General features: G+C 41.5%; 1 protein-coding gene across 1 annotated transcript in view; it reads right to left on the bottom strand.

Moving 5' to 3' along the window:
- Nucleotides 1–1201: 1201 nt before the first annotated feature.
- KCNU1 (potassium calcium-activated channel subfamily U member 1) overlaps nucleotides 1202–18303 on the bottom strand; it is a 145528-nt gene continuing 128426 nt past the window's right edge. Inside the window, exons 21-24 of the mRNA XM_073902636.1 lie at nucleotides 14515–14654; nucleotides 6677–6868; nucleotides 4839–4972; nucleotides 1202–1787 (exon numbers count right to left, since the gene is read on the bottom strand). Of these exons, the coding sequence (XP_073758737.1) occupies nucleotides 1541–1787; nucleotides 4839–4972; nucleotides 6677–6868; nucleotides 14515–14654 (713 nt within the window). The 3' untranslated portion in view covers nucleotides 1202–1540. The remainder of the gene's footprint in view (nucleotides 1788–4838; nucleotides 4973–6676; nucleotides 6869–14514; nucleotides 14655–18303) is intronic.

Below are 18303 nucleotides of genomic sequence, written 5' to 3'. Positions count from 1 at the left end.
TGGAATTGCAAGTGAATATATTTTGCCACATGTAATGAAAAACAAACAAAAGTCAGCCCGTAAAGAGTGAAGGATGAAGAAGACTCAGGTAAGCTTAAAAAAGAAAAGGAAAAAAAAAAAAAAAGAATTTCCTTGGTCTCTGACAACTTTCCTTACAATGACTCCTTTTTTTCTCCACATAGGCTGAGTGGATTTTATTACAACCAAAGCTTAACTAATATAAAATGCTATTTCCTATGGATGAGTGGTTTTTTTTTTTCTAGTTTTGTTTCATTTCTTTTATTTATGTACTTAGATGCAGAACATCTGTAAGTGCTGGAGTGTACTCAATCAGGTTTAAATGTTGTTGTGATCACTTGCTAGCAAAGTATATTGATTTGGATGTACTCATACTAAAAATTTACTCTGTATCTGAAATTCAAATTTAACTGGGCATCCTTTCTTTTATCTAGCAACCTTATTTTTGACATAGTTTGTTCCTTTGTAAAATGGAGGTAATAACCAAATCAGCAAAGATGTTGTTAAAAATGTCAAGGATATCATAAACATTATTTAAAATAATGTTTTAGAAATGTGGTTTATTATTTTCTTTCATCTTCCCTTTTACCTGTGCTGAATCTATGACACAAGAAGGTGTTGCTTACAAAGACCACCCATTGGGAGTAAATGGTTCATTTTGGAACATGGGGAAATGTTCTATACCTTTTATACAACAAGGTCTTTATTCTCAGATTAGAGAATTTGGAAGGCCATATATTTCTGTCTACTTGACTTCACCTAGGCATCCCATCCCAGAATACTCTAATATTCATTCTTGTGCCGGGCATATAGCTAGGTCTTAGTTATATACAAACTGGTTTCCAATTCAAACCAACATCTCCCCATCTGATCTTTCTCACCTTCTATAGAAAGAGATGAAGAAAGAAAAAGCATAAGGAATAAAGGAAGGAGATAATATACTAGTTTACTATTTGCCTGCTTAAGGATAAAGAATGTAAGATTCTTTATTTCTCATCTCTTCTGTCTAATTCCTTCTCATTTTTTTTTTTTATCTTGATGGCTTATATTCCCTGACTGGACAAACCCAACAAGTACTGAAGGACTTCTTTAACACAGCTCACTCTAACATGTTTTCTGCTTGAGGGACAAGGGACATAGAGCAATGAACCTTCTTTACAGAGCATTCATCATGCATTTCTTTATTTATCACTCTAGATCCAGTGGGATTGGATGAGACTTTTGTCTCTCCCCAGTGTGGGCTTGCTGATCCACCACTAAGCAATGGGCATAAAAGTGGCATACTTCTGTTTTTATTTTCCTGTTCAAAGTCACCATCTCTGGAGATGCTTTTCAAGTAGTGAGCTAGGGGCTTGTGGAGAATATCAACAGGCCTTAGTTTGGTTTTGAAGAAGCAGGGGCATTCTCCTCTGTGCTTTCCTTCATTTTTTCCTTCCCATTTTCTCTCACAGTTTCAGTTTCACCTAAATGTGTCTGGGATGATAGTTTATTGCTCTGAGTCAATACAGCTTGCTTAGAATCACTAATGGAAATAGTTTTTGGCTCCAGATGTCATCAAAGGTTTTGTTGTAGTCTGGTGGACTGGCTTAATGGTAGGAGAATGATTTATGTTTGTAGGTTTCTCTGATGTTGGCACTATATTTATTATTTCATATGGACTCTGAGATGAAGTATCCAATTTGTAATAAGAAGTGCTGAAAGGGATGGCACAAAACACAAGATCCGAGGGCAGGAGCTTAAAGTCATTGGCTGGCCGGGTGATCACAAACCTGTAAGAAAAGCCAAAGATGACTCCAGAGCCTCTGCAGCCGGGACAGTTGTGGCTACAGGCAATGGCCCAAACAAGGAAGTCTTTCTGCTGGGCCAGAGGAGGAAATGTTTTTTGTTCTGCTTTGCTTCATTGGTTTCTTATTAAGAGTAAGTACCCCTGACATAGGGCAACAGAAGTCCTAGACTAGGAATTAGGAGACTAACATTCACTCCTGCCTCTGAACCCAAGCATCTCTGACCTGAGTTTGGCATGGCATCTCCCTTCCTCGGGCCTTGATTTTTTCATCATTTTAATGGGAGAGGGATAGGACGGAGATGTGGACTGACTGATCCCTAATGGTCTTTTGGGCTCCAGGTTTCTCTGCTTTTAATATCCACACTAATAAATTCAGTCAGCCCAATATTGAGCACTTGGCCAAGCTTTATAAAAAATCAGAAGATTACATACTTCCAGCTATTTCCATTCTAGCTTAGGCCTACCCTAATATGCCACAAACTTTCACACACAATGCACTGCGGCCAGTGTGGCAGGGGGAAGAATATTAAACAGAAGTTTTATTTGAAATTTTGACTAGTAAGCAAATAGTGAATGTCAATGAGTCTTTTTTTTTAATTTTTATTTTTTTAATTTTTTTATTGTTATGTTAATCCCCATATATTACATCATTAGTTTTTGGTGCAGTGTTCCATGATTCATTGTTTGTTCATAACACCCAGTGCTCCATGCAGAACGTGCCCTCCTCAATACCCATCACCAGGATAACCCATCCCCCTCCCCCCCTCCCCTCTAGAACCCTCAGTTTGTTTTTCAGAGTGCATCATCTCTCATGGTTTGTCTCCCCCTCTGACACACTCCCCTTTTCAATGAGTCTTAAAGAACACCCAGAGGCTGGACCTGCATAAAAAGACTTCATAGGGAAGCAGGATGCCTTAGCCTAGTATCAGGCACATAGCAAATTCTCAATAATGTGAATTAATTAACACACCAGTGTTCATGTCAGAACACTGAGGCAGATTAACCTTTCATGCCTTTCATCCTGCATTTCTTCATTGCTGTCCCGAGTGGTCACCTCTTTTTTCCTGAACAACCATCTCAGGGCACCTCTAACCTCTTTTTGTTGAATGATCTTCCCCCTTTTATCTTTCCCACTGAGTCCCCATAATGTCTATAATAGTTTAAGCAAGACCTACTATAGTCAAAGACTCCCTTTGAAACAGAAATATCATTTCCTTCCTGGAGGTCCTCTCAAGTATAGGCTGCACGTTCTCCCAATTACTGAGCTCCATGGGTTTTCTGGAGGTGTTGGAGCAAGGGCATGGAGTTCAGAGAGAGAGAGAGAAACCAGCATCATTCGTGCTTCCCAGTACTGCTTCCAGAACACCAGGGCTCCCTCAGCATCTTTGTGATTAATGCTCTATAGCCGTATCACCCTCCCACTCGATTCATTGGTGTCATCTACAGACCTCCGTGTTTATTTAGGCCTGTGGCACTTGGGACACTTTTTCTTTCAAACTCTAGTGCTGCTATCATCTCAGCAATGGCCATGCCTATACTTCACGGGGAAATCCTGGTGTTACACACAAATTCCTTTGAGCACAGCGCTCACCTATGGCTATGTTTGTCTTGGCACCCATTCTTTTCCTTCCTTTCTTTGATGAGTAGAAAAGTCTTCTTTCCATTCAAGACTACCCCACTTTAAGTATCTTGGTTTTGTTCCCCTTAGGAAAGAGAACAAGTTTCCTTCAATCTTCTTCCACTCTATTGTTTTTAATCTCTCCTACTGAATCTTGTCCATTCCCACTGTGAGGATCCTAGTTCGGACCTATATTATTGTGTTGTCTGTAGATTGCACACTCTCTTTTCCCCTCCTGCCCTCCACATGCATTTCCTCTATGTTCTCCTACACTGTGGTCAGATTGCTCTTTCAACTGAAATCTGAGCATATCGCTCCCATAACTTATACATGTAAAACACAGTGGTCTAGAAATGAGGCAGTTAATAAACATTTACCTAATGAGTCCAACAGAAAACAAAATCTTTCCAATGTGCACAGTGGCTTTCAGCTTTAAGAAGTTGTATAGACAAGCTGATACAGCCACTCTGGAAAACAGTATGGAAGTTCCTCAAGATGTTAAAAATAGAGCTACCCTATGACCCAGCGATTGCACTACTTGGTATTTACCCCAAAGATACAGATGTAGTAAAAAGAAGGGGCACATGCATCCCAATGTTCATAGTAGCAATATCCACAATAACCAAACTGTGAAAGGAACCAAGATGCCCTTCAACAGACGAATGGATAAAGAAGATGTGGTACATATATACAATGGAATATTACTCAGCCATCAGAAAGGATGAATACCCACCATTTGCATCGACATGGATGGAACTGGAGGGGATTATGCTAAGTGAAATCAGTCAAGCAGAGAAAGACAATTATCATATGGTTTCACTCATATATGGAACAAAAGGAATAGAGCAGAGGACCACAGGGGAAGGGAGGGAAAACTGAATGGGAAGAAATCAGAGAGGGAGACAAACCATGAGAGACTCTGGATTCCAGGAACCAAACTGAGGGTTATAGAAGGGAGGGGTGTGGGGAGATGGGGTGACTGGGTGATGGGTACTAAGGTGGGCACGTGTTGGGATGAGCACTGGGTGTTATATGCAACTAATGAATTGTTGAACACTACATCAAAAACTACTGATGTATTATATGTTAGCTAAGAGAACATAATAAAAATAAATAAAGATAAAAAAAAGAAGTTGCATAGACATGGATGAGGGGTAAGTTACAAAAGAATTCTGATTTAAAATCTGGGTCTACATCTCAGGTTTCACTGGGGACACAGACACCATTATCCTTACATGGTCAATATTAATTTGATCATCAGTTCATTCATGTTACTTACACCCAGCTTCCTTCTTCCTATATCACTGTCTACTTCCCCTGGACCCTTCTTTGTAATTATGGACCCTGAGCTCTGGACTTCTCTTTCACATTGAATAAAGTAGCTTTGGCTCTTATGCTTGGATAGATGGGTAGCACTCTCCAAGCAAGGATACTCCCCTTTTTTGTTCTGGCTTGTTCTCCTCTTCATCTATCATGCGGTATAAACCAAGGCACAGGATTCCAAAATTATCTAATGAGCCACAGAACACTTGCCCAAATGTCTTTCTTGGCTGGGGAGAAAAGAGAAAAACATGTGTCTGTTGGTACTTTAATTAAGCAATAACAAGCACTTACTGGAAAATTATTATCTTTCCTTGTAGTAAAAGTTTGGAAGACCCAAAACTGTTTCCTAATATCTTTTATGGTGGCAGTGTCAAGTAGGAAATTAGGTTTATGATAAGTTTTGAGCATCTAATCCCAGTGATTGTTTTTATCACTGTAATCTTTCAAGAGCCTCTTGTGGGCATGACGTAGCATGTTGTTATGCTAGTCTTTATTACTACTGCTATTTTGGTAACCATTAAAGAAGTAACAATGAGTAAAAGATTGGAAAATTCAGTTTTCAAGCTATATAATGGGTTGGGATGTTCAGTGACCTCCAGAGAGTGATCTTATCCTACTCTACCACAGTTGACAGTCCCAAGCATTCTTCTTGACACTACTCTCAGGCTATAGCCAACAAGGGCGCGATGGATAGACAACAGGGTCAAAGCATCAACAAATGCATTCAATGAAGTCACGTGAGAACAGTTTGTTTCATTATGTGATTCCCTAAGGTAGAGAACAAAGGACAAGATACAAGTGAAGAAAGGAAGGAGAACAATGTTGACCAGTCCACTGTTATCTCTGATACTGACAAGAAGTTGCCAGTGGCAGTTGTCCTGGGCTTATAGTCACTCCCAAGTCAATCTCGGGTGAGGAGCCCAGGACCACAGAAATGCAAAGGACCAAAATGTGCTAAGGGAATTTTGCCATATTGTTTGCACCTGCAATTCAGATGTATGGAGCATGGGGTTTTCCCTTTTTGGCAGTATCTATCAAGACATATCAGGTGCAGAGACCTGGAAGAGCCTGCTCCATGTGAAGGGGGTTCTGCTGATGTCCTCTGAACAAACAAAAAATATTTCCTTAAAATGCCCTGCCCTGGACAACTGGTAGAGAGCTAAATGTAATGTCAACCAAAGCTAAACCAAAAGGCACTGATAACTACATTACTCATTCCCAGGCTAGACTCCACTATGATCCCCAAACACCCAGATGCCCCACTACATATGCCATAATGACCTTTTCCCCTTGCATTTTCCACTGGCTAGCCCAATCAGAGTCTTAGACCCAAACACAGAACCCTTCTGCCTGACTTAGGCTGACATGATCAGATTTCTTTATCAGCTCAGGTATAGGAAGAGTGAGCAGAGCCAGACTGCCTTGGACGGTCCCCTGCTTTTCCAGTGGGACACAGTGTGGCCTCAGACAAGTCCTTGTTTCTCTGAGTCTTAGCTTCTTGATCTGTTCAGTGCAATTAATAACAATGCCTACCATATAAATCCTTGGACAGGTTAAGTAAACAACAACAAAGCAGACAGGCACAGGGAACATGCTCAGTAAATATTAGTTATTATAATTATTAATACCCTTGCTAAGGTACAAAGTTATTAGATTTCTCAGATGCTTCCTGCACACTTGGATTTTTTATCTGGAAGATGAGGATAATAATACCTGTCTTACCTACCTCCTGGAACTGTAAAAAAAAAATAAATAGGATATGTGAAAATATACTTTAAATTCTAAAATACTCTATGAATACAAGGTTGTATTAGCTTTTGCTATTCTTTCTATGCTCTAGGCCATCTAGGAACCCAAATAGCCTGAATCATTTTCAGAAACCCAGCATGGTAAGGAAGTGGGAACCTTTATCATGATAGGAGTAGACTCACTTTAATGTCTGACAAAATGGTTTCAGTTAAGGACAGAAGCCCCAGCTTACACCGCGCTCTTCCAGACATGGCTGAAGTGCAGCTGTGGGTCAGCCCACAGATACTCTTATCCAAATGGTGTTCCAGCTGAGAACTTATCCCTCCTGTCACCAGCATCTGAAGTAATTCCAGGACGTGATAATTGTAGAAGGCCTGGAAAGCAAGGACAAGCCGTGTGCAAAGTCAGAAGAGCCAGCTCAGACACTGTGGAGGTGTACAGTCTTGCAGACTTAGGGGGCATCGCTGTTTGAAATGGACCCAGTGAGGCAAACAGGGTCTCTAGTCATCATTATTAAAATCAACTAAAAGCTCTCAGTTTAGGTAGGGCACTGGGTTAGGCAAGGTACAGAGAAAATACCATTGACTCAGCTCCTGCTCCCTTGGGGTCACACTGTGGCAGAAGAAAGTGGGTAATGATGCTAACACCAAGGATGTCCCCTCCTCCAAAAATAGCCAGAGGAGTATGTCAGACCACAGATACCCTAACAATCATCAACATATATTTAAAACTATGTATTTAATGTGACTGCTATAGATTTTTCCTTAGGGGACTACTGACATTATTACTGTCATCTGTAACTGAATCTTCTGGATGTGAGCCTACTTATATTAAGTAGGTTAAAAGATGAGTTCAAATGCCTTTTCCTCCCTAATGTCCTGACTGATGGTCTCCTCCTTTTGACTGTGACCTGCCTGAGGACAGGTATTGACTTGGGTCTTATTAATATTTAGGTCTCCTGTAGCTCTTAGGTACTACACAAATAGTAGGTGTTGAATAAATTAATAGAATTTTGGAATCTTTGGTATCAAAATGAAACCAAAGGAGGATGTGTGGGGCAACTTCTTATTTTGAAAACTACTTTGAGTCTGAATAAACCTAGCTATGTTCTTAAACCCAAAGGATTCCTATCATATTTAGTGTAAACTAGGCATTGGCATACATGTAAATAGCACTGTAATATATTACCCATTAGATTTTCCCAAATCTACTGAATACGTAGTGTTTTAAATGTTCCACCTTTTGTTCTATCTAAATTAGACTTTTATTCCAGTAGACATGAGGATTTATATGTTTATATATTACTTATACAAAAGTCAATACTTTTGTTTTTATTAAAAATAATAGGAATGACCTCAATTGTTACTGTCATAGAAATTTTCCAGTTCACTTTCTCTAAATTCAGGGACTTGTCTTCTGCAGACTGAATTATGATAGGGGCCTGTTTACTAGTCTTCCTGTCTTGTTTTTATTCTTACTTGCAATCCCTGTTCAAAATGTTTCCAGAGAGATTCTCTAGGACACAAATCAAATCATGCTGTCCCCCTCCTCAAACCTTCAATGTCATATCCCTTCTATAAAACCAAGCTCATCTCCTCCATTAATGGTGCCCTCCAGTGCACGACAGTCTATCTGTTGCTCTAGCTACATATTTACTCCTTCATGCCTTTGCTTTGGAACATCTGACTGATTGCTCATCAAATTCTATGGCTGGCAAACTCTATGCTGGTCTCCCCATCAGAAAGAAGTTTTCCTTTCTTTGTGATTCCATAGCCACTGGCTTTTGCTCCATTTCATCCTTCTGTATTTTATAGTTAGTAGTTTGTCTGAAACACACCTGACTTTGAATCTTAGTTGAGATTAATCTTAGCTGAATAACCCTAGCTATGTTCTTAAACTATTATCCCAAAGGATTCCTATCATATTTAGTGGTAAACTAGGCATTGGCATACATGTAAATAGCACTGTAATATATTACCGAGTAGATTTTCCCAAATCTATTGAATAGTGTTTTAAATGTTCAACCTTTTGTTTTATCTAAAAACTTAGCTGAATCCTAGCTGAGTACCTTTGGACAATTCATGTCCAGAAACAGTTTTATAACCTTTAAAGTTGACATGATAATACCATCGTTGAGCCTTGTTTGTGGGATGAAATGAGATATACCACACACATTACTAAATTCTGTTCTCATGTATCGGGATTGCCTGGAAGGATATTCATGAGTGTAGAATTCTGGGATCCAAGATCCATTGGATCAAAATGTACAGAGAAGAGTGGGAATCAGAAATTTAAAGGGCACCTCTGGTGGTTCTGCCACTGGTTGGTGCTCAGATCACCCTCTGGGGCAACACTTCCTTAAATGATATGGTCTTTCAGAGGACAGACTTTTGTCAACTTAACATTCATGTCCTCAGGGGTGCATTGAACAAGGCAGGTGTTAAACAGCTGTAAGAATACTAACTGCAATTGGCAGTCAGTTTTTAACAAATAAATATTGCTAGTAAAATGTAGAAGCCATTGGAACAAGAGGGTCTAAGAAATAATATAAGGTATATGAATTAAGATAGAATAACAGGAAAATAAGTTTTAAAGTAGTTTTTAGGTTAAAAGATGACTTCAAATGCCTTTTCCTCCCTAATGTCCTGACTGAAGTGATCCCCTGACTGATGGTCTCCTCCTTATTTCTTCTTTGTTCCATTTTGCTGCTACCCAGAAGGGTGCTTATGGAATCAGCTCCCTGAAACCCAGGCACGAACAGGGGATGTAAATCCAGGTTGAGCCACAATCCGTTTAAGAACAAGTGGCCATGGTGTAGGGTGATCAAACATAATGCTGTTAGAATAATTCTCCACTGATTAAAGAAAAGGTATAAATTTTAGGGTTATCCTGGTGTCAAGGGCTCTAGGGAAACATGCACTTTACATATTTAACTGAGAGAGGCTTAGCTTTTGAATATATCATTTCTTCAGTTTTGACATCAAAAGGATTGCAATTCTATATTGGGGAAAATAAAGGGATTTACATGTCACCCTTCCTCCATGAGCTTATCTAGTATTCTTATTATTCAGGGTTCTATGGTATTGATCTCTTTCTTTTTTCCTGTCTCCTTTCCTCCCTTCCTTCCTCCCTCCTCCCTTCCTTTTCTTTTTTCTTTCTTACGAAAATAGGAAAGTTGAAATGTGCTTCAAATATTTTAAGACCTTTAAACTTGGATACTGTTTCTAATATAATCAGATTTACTAGAATTTGGACTTTCAGGGTTAGAAAATGTTGCAGCCCAAAGTGTTTTGACTTCTAGCTACAATGAAGCTGTAGGTCTCTCTCACAACTTACAATATTACTTAATAACATAGGTACTAACATCCTGGCTACTTGCTGCTTTTTATTCTGAAAATCTAATCTCAAAAGGCCTTAAGATCAAACATTCTCTGAGAAATACTTCTGAGAATGCAGCTACGTCGTAAGAAAACTGCAACTAATCAGCTGAATGACCTTAAGGGAGTCACGTAACTTCTGTGAGCTTCAATTTCCTCACTTGTAAGGAAATTGCTCCCTACGTTCATGTCCAGTTCTGAAGTTCTATTGTTACAAAGCTGTATAAGAGTCCTGCTTATGGACCTGAGTGTCTCTCCATATTTTTTTATAACATTAAGCTGATAAAGGATTAAAAGTGAATCTGAATTCTATTTTCTAACTATATGTTTTCCCATCTGGGGCAGGAGTTTACAGTAGTCTACCAGAGGGTATTTGAGGCCCTAGTGTCAGCTGTATCAGATTTGGAGGGCAACACTATTATTTTATGTTGAAAAAAAAAATCAAAGGTGTATCAGGGGATAGAATAAAAAACTACATGAAATCCAAAACAAAACTTCAGTAAAAGCAGTGACGACTTCACAGCACATTATTCAGGCTTTGTTCTATCCTTGGGACTTGCACATTCATTCCTTTGCATTTATTAAGGGGGAATGGAGAAAAAGGGGGAGAAGTCAAGAGTCAAGACCAGTGATCTCATCTTGTTTCTGACTTGGCTGAGGTGTTAACCACCTTTTTCCTGAGGGAGTCTGTTCTGAAATGCATCTGTATTCCCCCTTGCACTTCTGTGTAGTGTGGGCATCAGGGAAACAGACCCCGAATCATAATTTCTGACCATGCAACAATGGAAAACAGATCTCTTGGTGCATTGAGCTGGGCAGCAGGTTGGAAGAACCACCTGGAAGGTGTTCTTTGGGGAGGGGAATTATGGGACAAAAGGCACATGCAAAATTGGGTGGGATGGTGGACTCCTGTCTCTCATATAGGACTCTTGACTGGAAACTGGAAATCTATCTCAGAAGAGAGAACAGGATTCTGGTCCTTTCATTTTATGCCTCCCTCTCTGTTGGTCATATATTCTAAATTCTAGGGAGCAGTTTTCCAAATCTTAACAACAGAAATCATCCTTCACATCAAATCCTAGGCAGAAGCCTCATGCACAGCACAGATGAAAGCAGTTGTTCTGACTGGGGGGACAGGTGCAGGCAGGGGGGCATGATGGGGTAGGTGCACCCTGGGTTCCTTCCTGCTTGTCTGCTCAGCACTGCCTGAGCACCAGGGGGTAGATTCCTTTAAGCAAAACTTGAAAATGAATGCACTAGAAGGAAACTCATGATCACAGAAAGAGCTTTCTGGAAGGACAGAGGACTATGACAGCGAGGTCTAACTCTGGGATCATACAAAGTGGGGCTCGAAAACAAGCTTGTCATCTGTAAGTGCTGTGACTTTGGCACTTTATTTGTCCTTCTAAGCCTCAGATTCTTGATTTGTAAAATGAAGCTCATAATTGTATTCTCCTAATTGGTTGAAAGAAGAATTAAACAAAGTATTGTAGCAAAGACCTTGGCCCAAAGTAAGTGCTTCAGAGATGTTATTACTCTTCCTATCACAGTTGTTGCTCTGTTTATTAATACTATTCCAACAAGAAAATTTATTGGGAGAAGTTACCTTGAGGTCTGTGTTGGGAAAGACCCGTAGGTGTGATCTGGAGGCAGAGAACTGTGATCATTAGTGGCAGCTGCCATGGGAATGTGTTAGAGGAGTGATAACCATGGAGCTCAGAACTGCTATCCTAACTTTACGGGGAGACCAAGATCTTTGCCTTTCTCTCCCACTTCTCAGCAAGAAGATGCTCCAATATGTATGGAGAAGAAACTGCAGTATTCACAAATGTATTCGGCAGCTACCACAGTGGTGGCTCCCAGATGTTTTCATGTCAGAGGATAAATGGTCTCTTCTCCAAGGCTACTGTTCTCATTTCCACAAGATCAGGTGTAAGGTCAGAGACTAGCCAAGATCAAAGAGTACTCAGAAGACTCGAGATGATAGAATTGCAGGCCCAGACCTGGCCTTTGGGCTCTTTCTTTCTGTGTGGCTGGACAATGGGAAGTCACCCCCACCCTTAGAAAGCCAGTAGCACCAGACCTAGGGGCAAGGGAATCAAGAGTGGGCAGTATGACCTGGTCATTTTCAAAGGTCAAGTTCAGCTCATCATGGCCAGAGATTTGGGACTGGTGCTCCAAATAGTATTAAAGTGTGTTCATTTTGTTGTGTCATGAATCATTAAGGATTCAAGAGCTGAGGCGGAAGGCCACTAGGTAGTTATGCAGAAGGTCAAGACCCAAGCCAGTCCCCTTGATGGAAAGATTTGCCCAAAGCTTCATTGCTATGCTTGTGACCTCATGTGACTCCCCCCTGGATCAGGCACAGTGTGGATTTTCTCTCTCCCACAGACTTCACTGTGGGAAAGACTCCTGAGTTTTTACATAGCTTATTTCCTTTTCCAGGAGGACTAGATTGTCCTCTCCCGTGGAGAAGCCCACTGATACAATATCTGAAGGCAGCCTGGGAGGTGGTGCTACTCCTCAGTGTGGTCACAAGACCTATGGTGAGTGGGGAGAGGCCCAGCAGCTGGCTCCCATGACCAAGTTTGTGTTTGCTATGCTGGCTGACATGATGTGTTCATTTGTTTTAATGTCTTTCTCAGCCCTGTTCTGCCATCCTGCTCTCCCCACTAGCTCTAAACAGTCTGTGACTTTGTTCCTACCTGGGGCCATTGGAGTTTAATTAAGGTTCCAGTTTAATTTAAGGCACAAAGCTGCCTGCCATCTAGGGATCTCTGAGGAGAACTGGAACCTTAACCCCATTTAAAATGGTCCAGTTCATCCAAAGTCACCTTCTGCCTGACATTCCAGTCATTAATTACTGGCAAAGTAACTGACATATCAATGACAGACAGTGATAAAACCCTTTCCCTGACAGAGCTACCTTCCCAGAAAAGTCACCTGACTTGACTCCTGGCTCAGTCAAGGCTGAATGCTGCCTAACCCTTTAGGAAATTCATTGTCTACCAACTTGTTGAATGTTAAACTATCACTGACCTGGTATTATCTCTCTGAGAGCTTGATGGGATTTATGAGACACCCTCCCCCACCCCAGTGCTCAGGGAAGCAGAGCCTAAGGCAACATAATCCCCTCAGGACCAGTGGCACTGATGCCTTGAGGGCAGCGTGTGTGGCCTAGCCACGCTCCCCAAAAAGTGTAAACCGTGCCTTTGAGGCACCCACACAGTTCAGGAATGATGCCCCTTCCACACGAATTACAGAAGGCTACAAGTTTATCAAGCTGTGTTCAGAGCCCTGTGCATCTGTACACTGATATTCAGCCAGGCTGCAACCCTTCCCTTGGAAAATCTAGGGAGAAAGAGTCTGGGAGGCTTGTAGGTAACAAGGATTTCCTTTGGAGGAGTTCTTGCGGCCATTTATGAATGGATACATACAGATTTTGTGTTTTGGTCCAATTCCTTGAATGAACCAAGAGTGCTTGCAGCTCAATGCCTTTTCTTTTCTTTTTTTTTTTTTTTAAAGATTTTATTTATTTATTTGAGAGAGAGAGAATGAGAGACAGAGAGCATGAGAGGGAAGAGGGTCAGAGGGAGAAGCAGACTCCCTGCTGAGCAGGGAGCCCGATGCGGGACTCGATCCCAGGACTCCAGGATCATGACCTGAGCTGAAGACAGTCGCTTAACCAACTGAGCCACCCAGGCACCCGCTCAATGCCTTTTCTCTTCTTCCCTCTGCCTGGTGTGTTTCTTTCCCAAAGATCAGAACGGCTTGTGCTCTCTTCTCTTCTGGAGCTTGGCTCCCATGCCACCCTGTCAGTGCTGCCTTCCTTCCCTGGCCATGCTATTGAAACTTTCAGCTTCTTTCCTAATCCCTGTATTTCTCATTTCACATGGCCTTAGCCTTCTAGCTATCTGACATGCCACATATGTTCCTTATTTATCATGTTTCTGTTACTCTCCTCCATGAGCCCGAGCTCCATATGGGCACAGATGTTGGTCTATTTCATCACTGCTGTACTCCTAGCACTTGGAACAGTGTGCCCTGCACAGAGTAGGTATTCCTCCAGTGAATTAGCTCTACTTACGGAAATACCATAGTCAAGGCAAGGGACCTGCTCAGAGGCTAAAGAGGAGGTGAGAGCTGAAGAGCAACCATGTAGTCAAAAACACACCCCAGGAGTGGGGTAACATGGAGGGAGGGTTGACTTAGCTCTGAACAAAGCTCATACCGCCAAAGGCCAAAGCTCTTCCTTGGTCCCCATGTCTCCTTATGGCTGATTTCTGTATAAGCTGTTGGTGATATTTTAGAGAGAAGAGAAAGCAGTGTCTTCTAAGCTCTGAAACCAGAGCTTGGTCTGCCAAGATGCACTTGAAGCTAATAGGTAGGCACCCTGCTTTTTATATGCTCATTCCTCCTGGTACTAAGTGTTCTGGTTCTAAGGGGCAGACACGTTTTTAATCTTGAAACTGTGAAAATTTGGCTTCTCCTGCCAAGTAGTTGTGAAAAAAGATGAAATAATGTATGTGAACAAGCTTTTTCAGAGAATCAAAGAGAACTCTGAATTGTGAGGCATTCTCCTTATTCCCCAAAGCTTGAACCATCCTTCCTCCCCTCTGCAAGCTACACTTAGCTACACTTACTGTGGCCAGGAGGGAATCCAAGAAGCTGCCAGAAAAGACAGTGCCTGTGGAAAAGGATGTGCTGAGATGCAGGCTTGTTCCTGAGAAGGATTCATCCAGTCCACTCAGCTGTTCAATATAGTGGATATTGGAAGGATTTTCTGCAAGGCAAAGATGAAAAAAGGAAAGACAGGCAGACAAGCTTAAGAATACAGGACTGCCATACAAAGCAGGCCAAGGGTTGACCACTGAACCAAGAATTTGATGTCTACACTGGGGTCAATGTGGGATCTGCCCTTACTTCAGTATCTATCTATCTATCTATCTATCTATCTATCTATCTATCTATCTATCCATCTATCATCTATCATCTATCATCTTCCTTCCTTCCTCTCTCTTCCTTCTTTCCTGCCTTCCTTCCTCCCTCTCTCCCCTTTCTTTCTTCTTTCTTTCTTTTTTTCTTTTTTTTTTTTTTTCTTTCTTTTCTTTCTTTCTTCTTTCTCTTTTTCTTTCTTTCATCTTCCTCCCCTAAACACATGTATCCTTCTTGGGTACCTTCATCATCAAGGGTATATCCTTGCACCCCAGGCCCAGCTCCTCCAAACAAGGTCCCCAATGTCACCTTTATATAATTTATCTTTCAAACCAGGACACTTTTGTAAGTAAAAGGGGATACTCTCAATAACTGCTCTGGGAAAACAGGCATAAATGGGAACATATGGTTACCCCAGTTACAGACATTTTTCATAATACTATGCCATAGATACCCTAGTATTTACTTGGGTTTTTAGAATTATCTAGGTCCAGAATAAGTTAAAGTAGTACCTCTCAAAAATTTAATGTGCATATGAATCTCCTGGGCATCTTGTTACAGATGTTACAGATTGTTACAGATTCTGATTCATTGGGTCTAGGGGTGAGAATGGGATTCTAGGTGTTCAACAAGCTTCCAGATGCTGCTGATTCATGGACTACACTCTGAGTAGCAGAGATTAGAGAATCCTCCTAACTGGGGCTCATGTAGCAGTAGCCAAAGTAACCATTAGCATGTTTCTATTTGCCCCAGGCTGCAACTCAGATCCCTGGAGGAAGCCTCTGAAGGGAATGAAACTGGTCATTGTTGGGAGTACAAACAGAAACACTGACTGCCTTTGTTCCAAGACTATTGTTTCAAAAATGTTTAAGTAGCAAATAGCATTGGAAGATAAAGATAATACCTCCCACCAGAGCAAAGAGAATCATGCTTACTGCCCATTATAAAAGATTCTGGTTCCTGGAGCCTGGGGTTCTTCTCCTATAAAGCAATTCATGGTGGTACAGGTATCATTTGGCCCTTTTCATGTCACCCTGTGGGAACAAGGCCTTGGGCAAGCGGCATAAAACTGATGATACTTTGGCTATGGCCATTGCTTTGAGTGATAAACTGTTCTTTATCTCTGACCCAGAGGTCTTGTGTCTTTTGCCAGTGTCCATGAAACTGTGGCAGGTTACCTTGTTGGTTTGCAAGTAACATAAGGTCTTACTTACATCTTTCACAGTTCTTGACAGTCATATTACAGATCAAACCAAATCTACCTGGCATATGATGCAGAATACATTCCTAACTAAGATTGGATTATTCTTTAATTCTTTAAATTACTCCTTGTCTTTATAAAAGATGAGCAATGCATGATAATATCAACCCAAGTTTTTTTGCACATGTATTTTTTTGTACATTGCCAACCCTCGACATGCTCACATACCCTGGGAGCCCTTGTCCAAATCTTGCTGTGTCATCTTAAACTATTGGCTTCTACTTTCCTAGACATTTCCTAGACATTTTCCTGCATGCCACAGTACATTCTGTACCAAAGTGCTGGCAGTCAGACTTGCAGCTCTCATGTCAGCCAAAGAACAAAACTGAGTGAGCTGACAGGTGCTTGGTTAGACTAATTTAACAAGGGCTGCCTGGTGCCAGCGAATCTTTAGTTGAAGCAAGCTCTGAGTCCCTGGAGAGTGACCAGATGTACTTTGGGGTCAGTGAGAAGCTGGCTGGTCCCCTCTTGACCACTCCAACTTACATCACAGTCTTTTAATCAATGTCCTCAGTGTATATACACCTTGGGTTAAACATGGCTCAAAAGGATAGAAAAATAAAATAAAATACAAATAAAAACTGTGCCTGGGGGGGAGGAGAAAGATGGCAGAGGAGTAGGAGACTTAAATTTTGTCTGGTCCCAGGAATTCAGCTGGATAGGGATCAAACCATTCTGAACACCTACGAACTCAACAGCAGATTGAAGAAAAGAATAGCAGCAACTCTCTGAACAGAAAAGTGACCACTTTCTGGAAGGTAGGATGTGCAGAGAAGTGAATCCGAGGTGATATCAGGAGGATAGATGGCAGAGGGGAGGGCTCCATTGGCCGCTTCTGGCAAGTGATAGAGCCCCGGAGCACAAAATCGGAACTTTTAGAAGTTGGCTCTGCTGAGGGATGTCTCTCCAGTGGCTAAGTGGGGGTTGGAACCCTCACGGGACAATGTGGTCTCAGGACCCTTGGGGTCACAGAAAGACCGGGGGTGCCTAGTGTGGCAGAGCTCCCAGGTATCGGAACAGGGAAGCTGGCTGCAAAGACGGAGCCGAGGCGTGGGCTCTCAGCTTGGGGTTGCCATAAACCATGATCTATGGCACAGTCAGGCCACTGCTCCTCCAGCAGGGACCCAACAAGCGGCAGATCCAGGGAGACTCCCTTTCCTCCCCCAGGAGGAGCAGCATGGGAACACACCACAGGGACCTGCTGGGTTAGGAGACTCCACATGGGGTCGTGAGCCAGAGATAGAAATGCTCGGTCACAGGCCAAGTGAGCAATGAGTGTGGCCAGAGACTGGGGAGACAGGAGTGATTGACTGCTTTTCTCTGGGGGCGCACTGAGGAGTGGGGCCCCTAAGCTCCTCTGGGCCGGAGATTAGGAGGCCACCATTTTCACTCTTGTTCTCCAAAGCTGAACGGAAAGCTTGCAGGGAACAAAAGCAACAGACAGAAAACCCGAGCAGATTACTTAGCCCAGACCAGCAAGTGTGGGGCAATTCCACCTCCTGCAAAGACATTTGGGAACCACAGCAACAGGCCCCTCCCCCAGAAGATCAGCAAGAACAGCCAGCCAAGAGCAAGTTTACCGATCAATGAGAACGGCAGAACTCCAGTGCTAGGGGAATACAGCACATAGAATTCATGGCTTTCTTCCCCTCTGATTCTTCAGTCATTCAAAGTTAATTTTTTAAATTTTTCTTTTTTTTTGAATTTTTCTTTTTCCCTTTTTCAACCAACATCTTATCAATCCCTTTTTAAAAAAATGTTTTTTATTTTTCATTTTTAGAGTCATATTCTATCCCTTCATAGTAGTTAACCCTATTTTTGGTATATATATATATATATAAAGTTGTTCTCTCTTTAAAATTTTGGGATACAGTTTCTTCTAACAGACCAAAATATACCCTAAATCTCTAGTGTACGGCTTTGTTCTAGTCTCCTGCCTGATCACATTCTCTCCTCGCCCCTTTTTTAAAAATTCCTCTTCTTTCTCTTTTCCACCAACTTCTTATCAATTCCTGCTATAAAATCTTTTATAATTTTCATCTTTACAGTCATATTCCATCCCTTCATTGTACTTACCCTTATTTTTGTACATATATAAGTTTTTCTTTCTTTAAAAATTTTGGGAGGCACTTTCTTCAAATAGACCAAAATAAACCCAAAATCTAGTGTGTGGCACTGATCTATACACCAGCCTGATCATATTTGATGATACTCTGTTTTTCTTGTGTTTTTTTTT

Source organism: Callorhinus ursinus, unplaced genomic scaffold, assembly GCF_003265705.2.
Source record: "Callorhinus ursinus isolate GAN/ISIS: 27379988/994484 unplaced genomic scaffold, GSC_fseal_2.0 scaffold17, whole genome shotgun sequence".
NCBI lineage: Eukaryota > Metazoa > Chordata > Mammalia > Carnivora > Otariidae > Callorhinus > Callorhinus ursinus.
The sequence above is the reverse complement of the archived record's forward strand: the minus strand, read 5'-3'. Positions and strand labels throughout refer to the sequence as shown.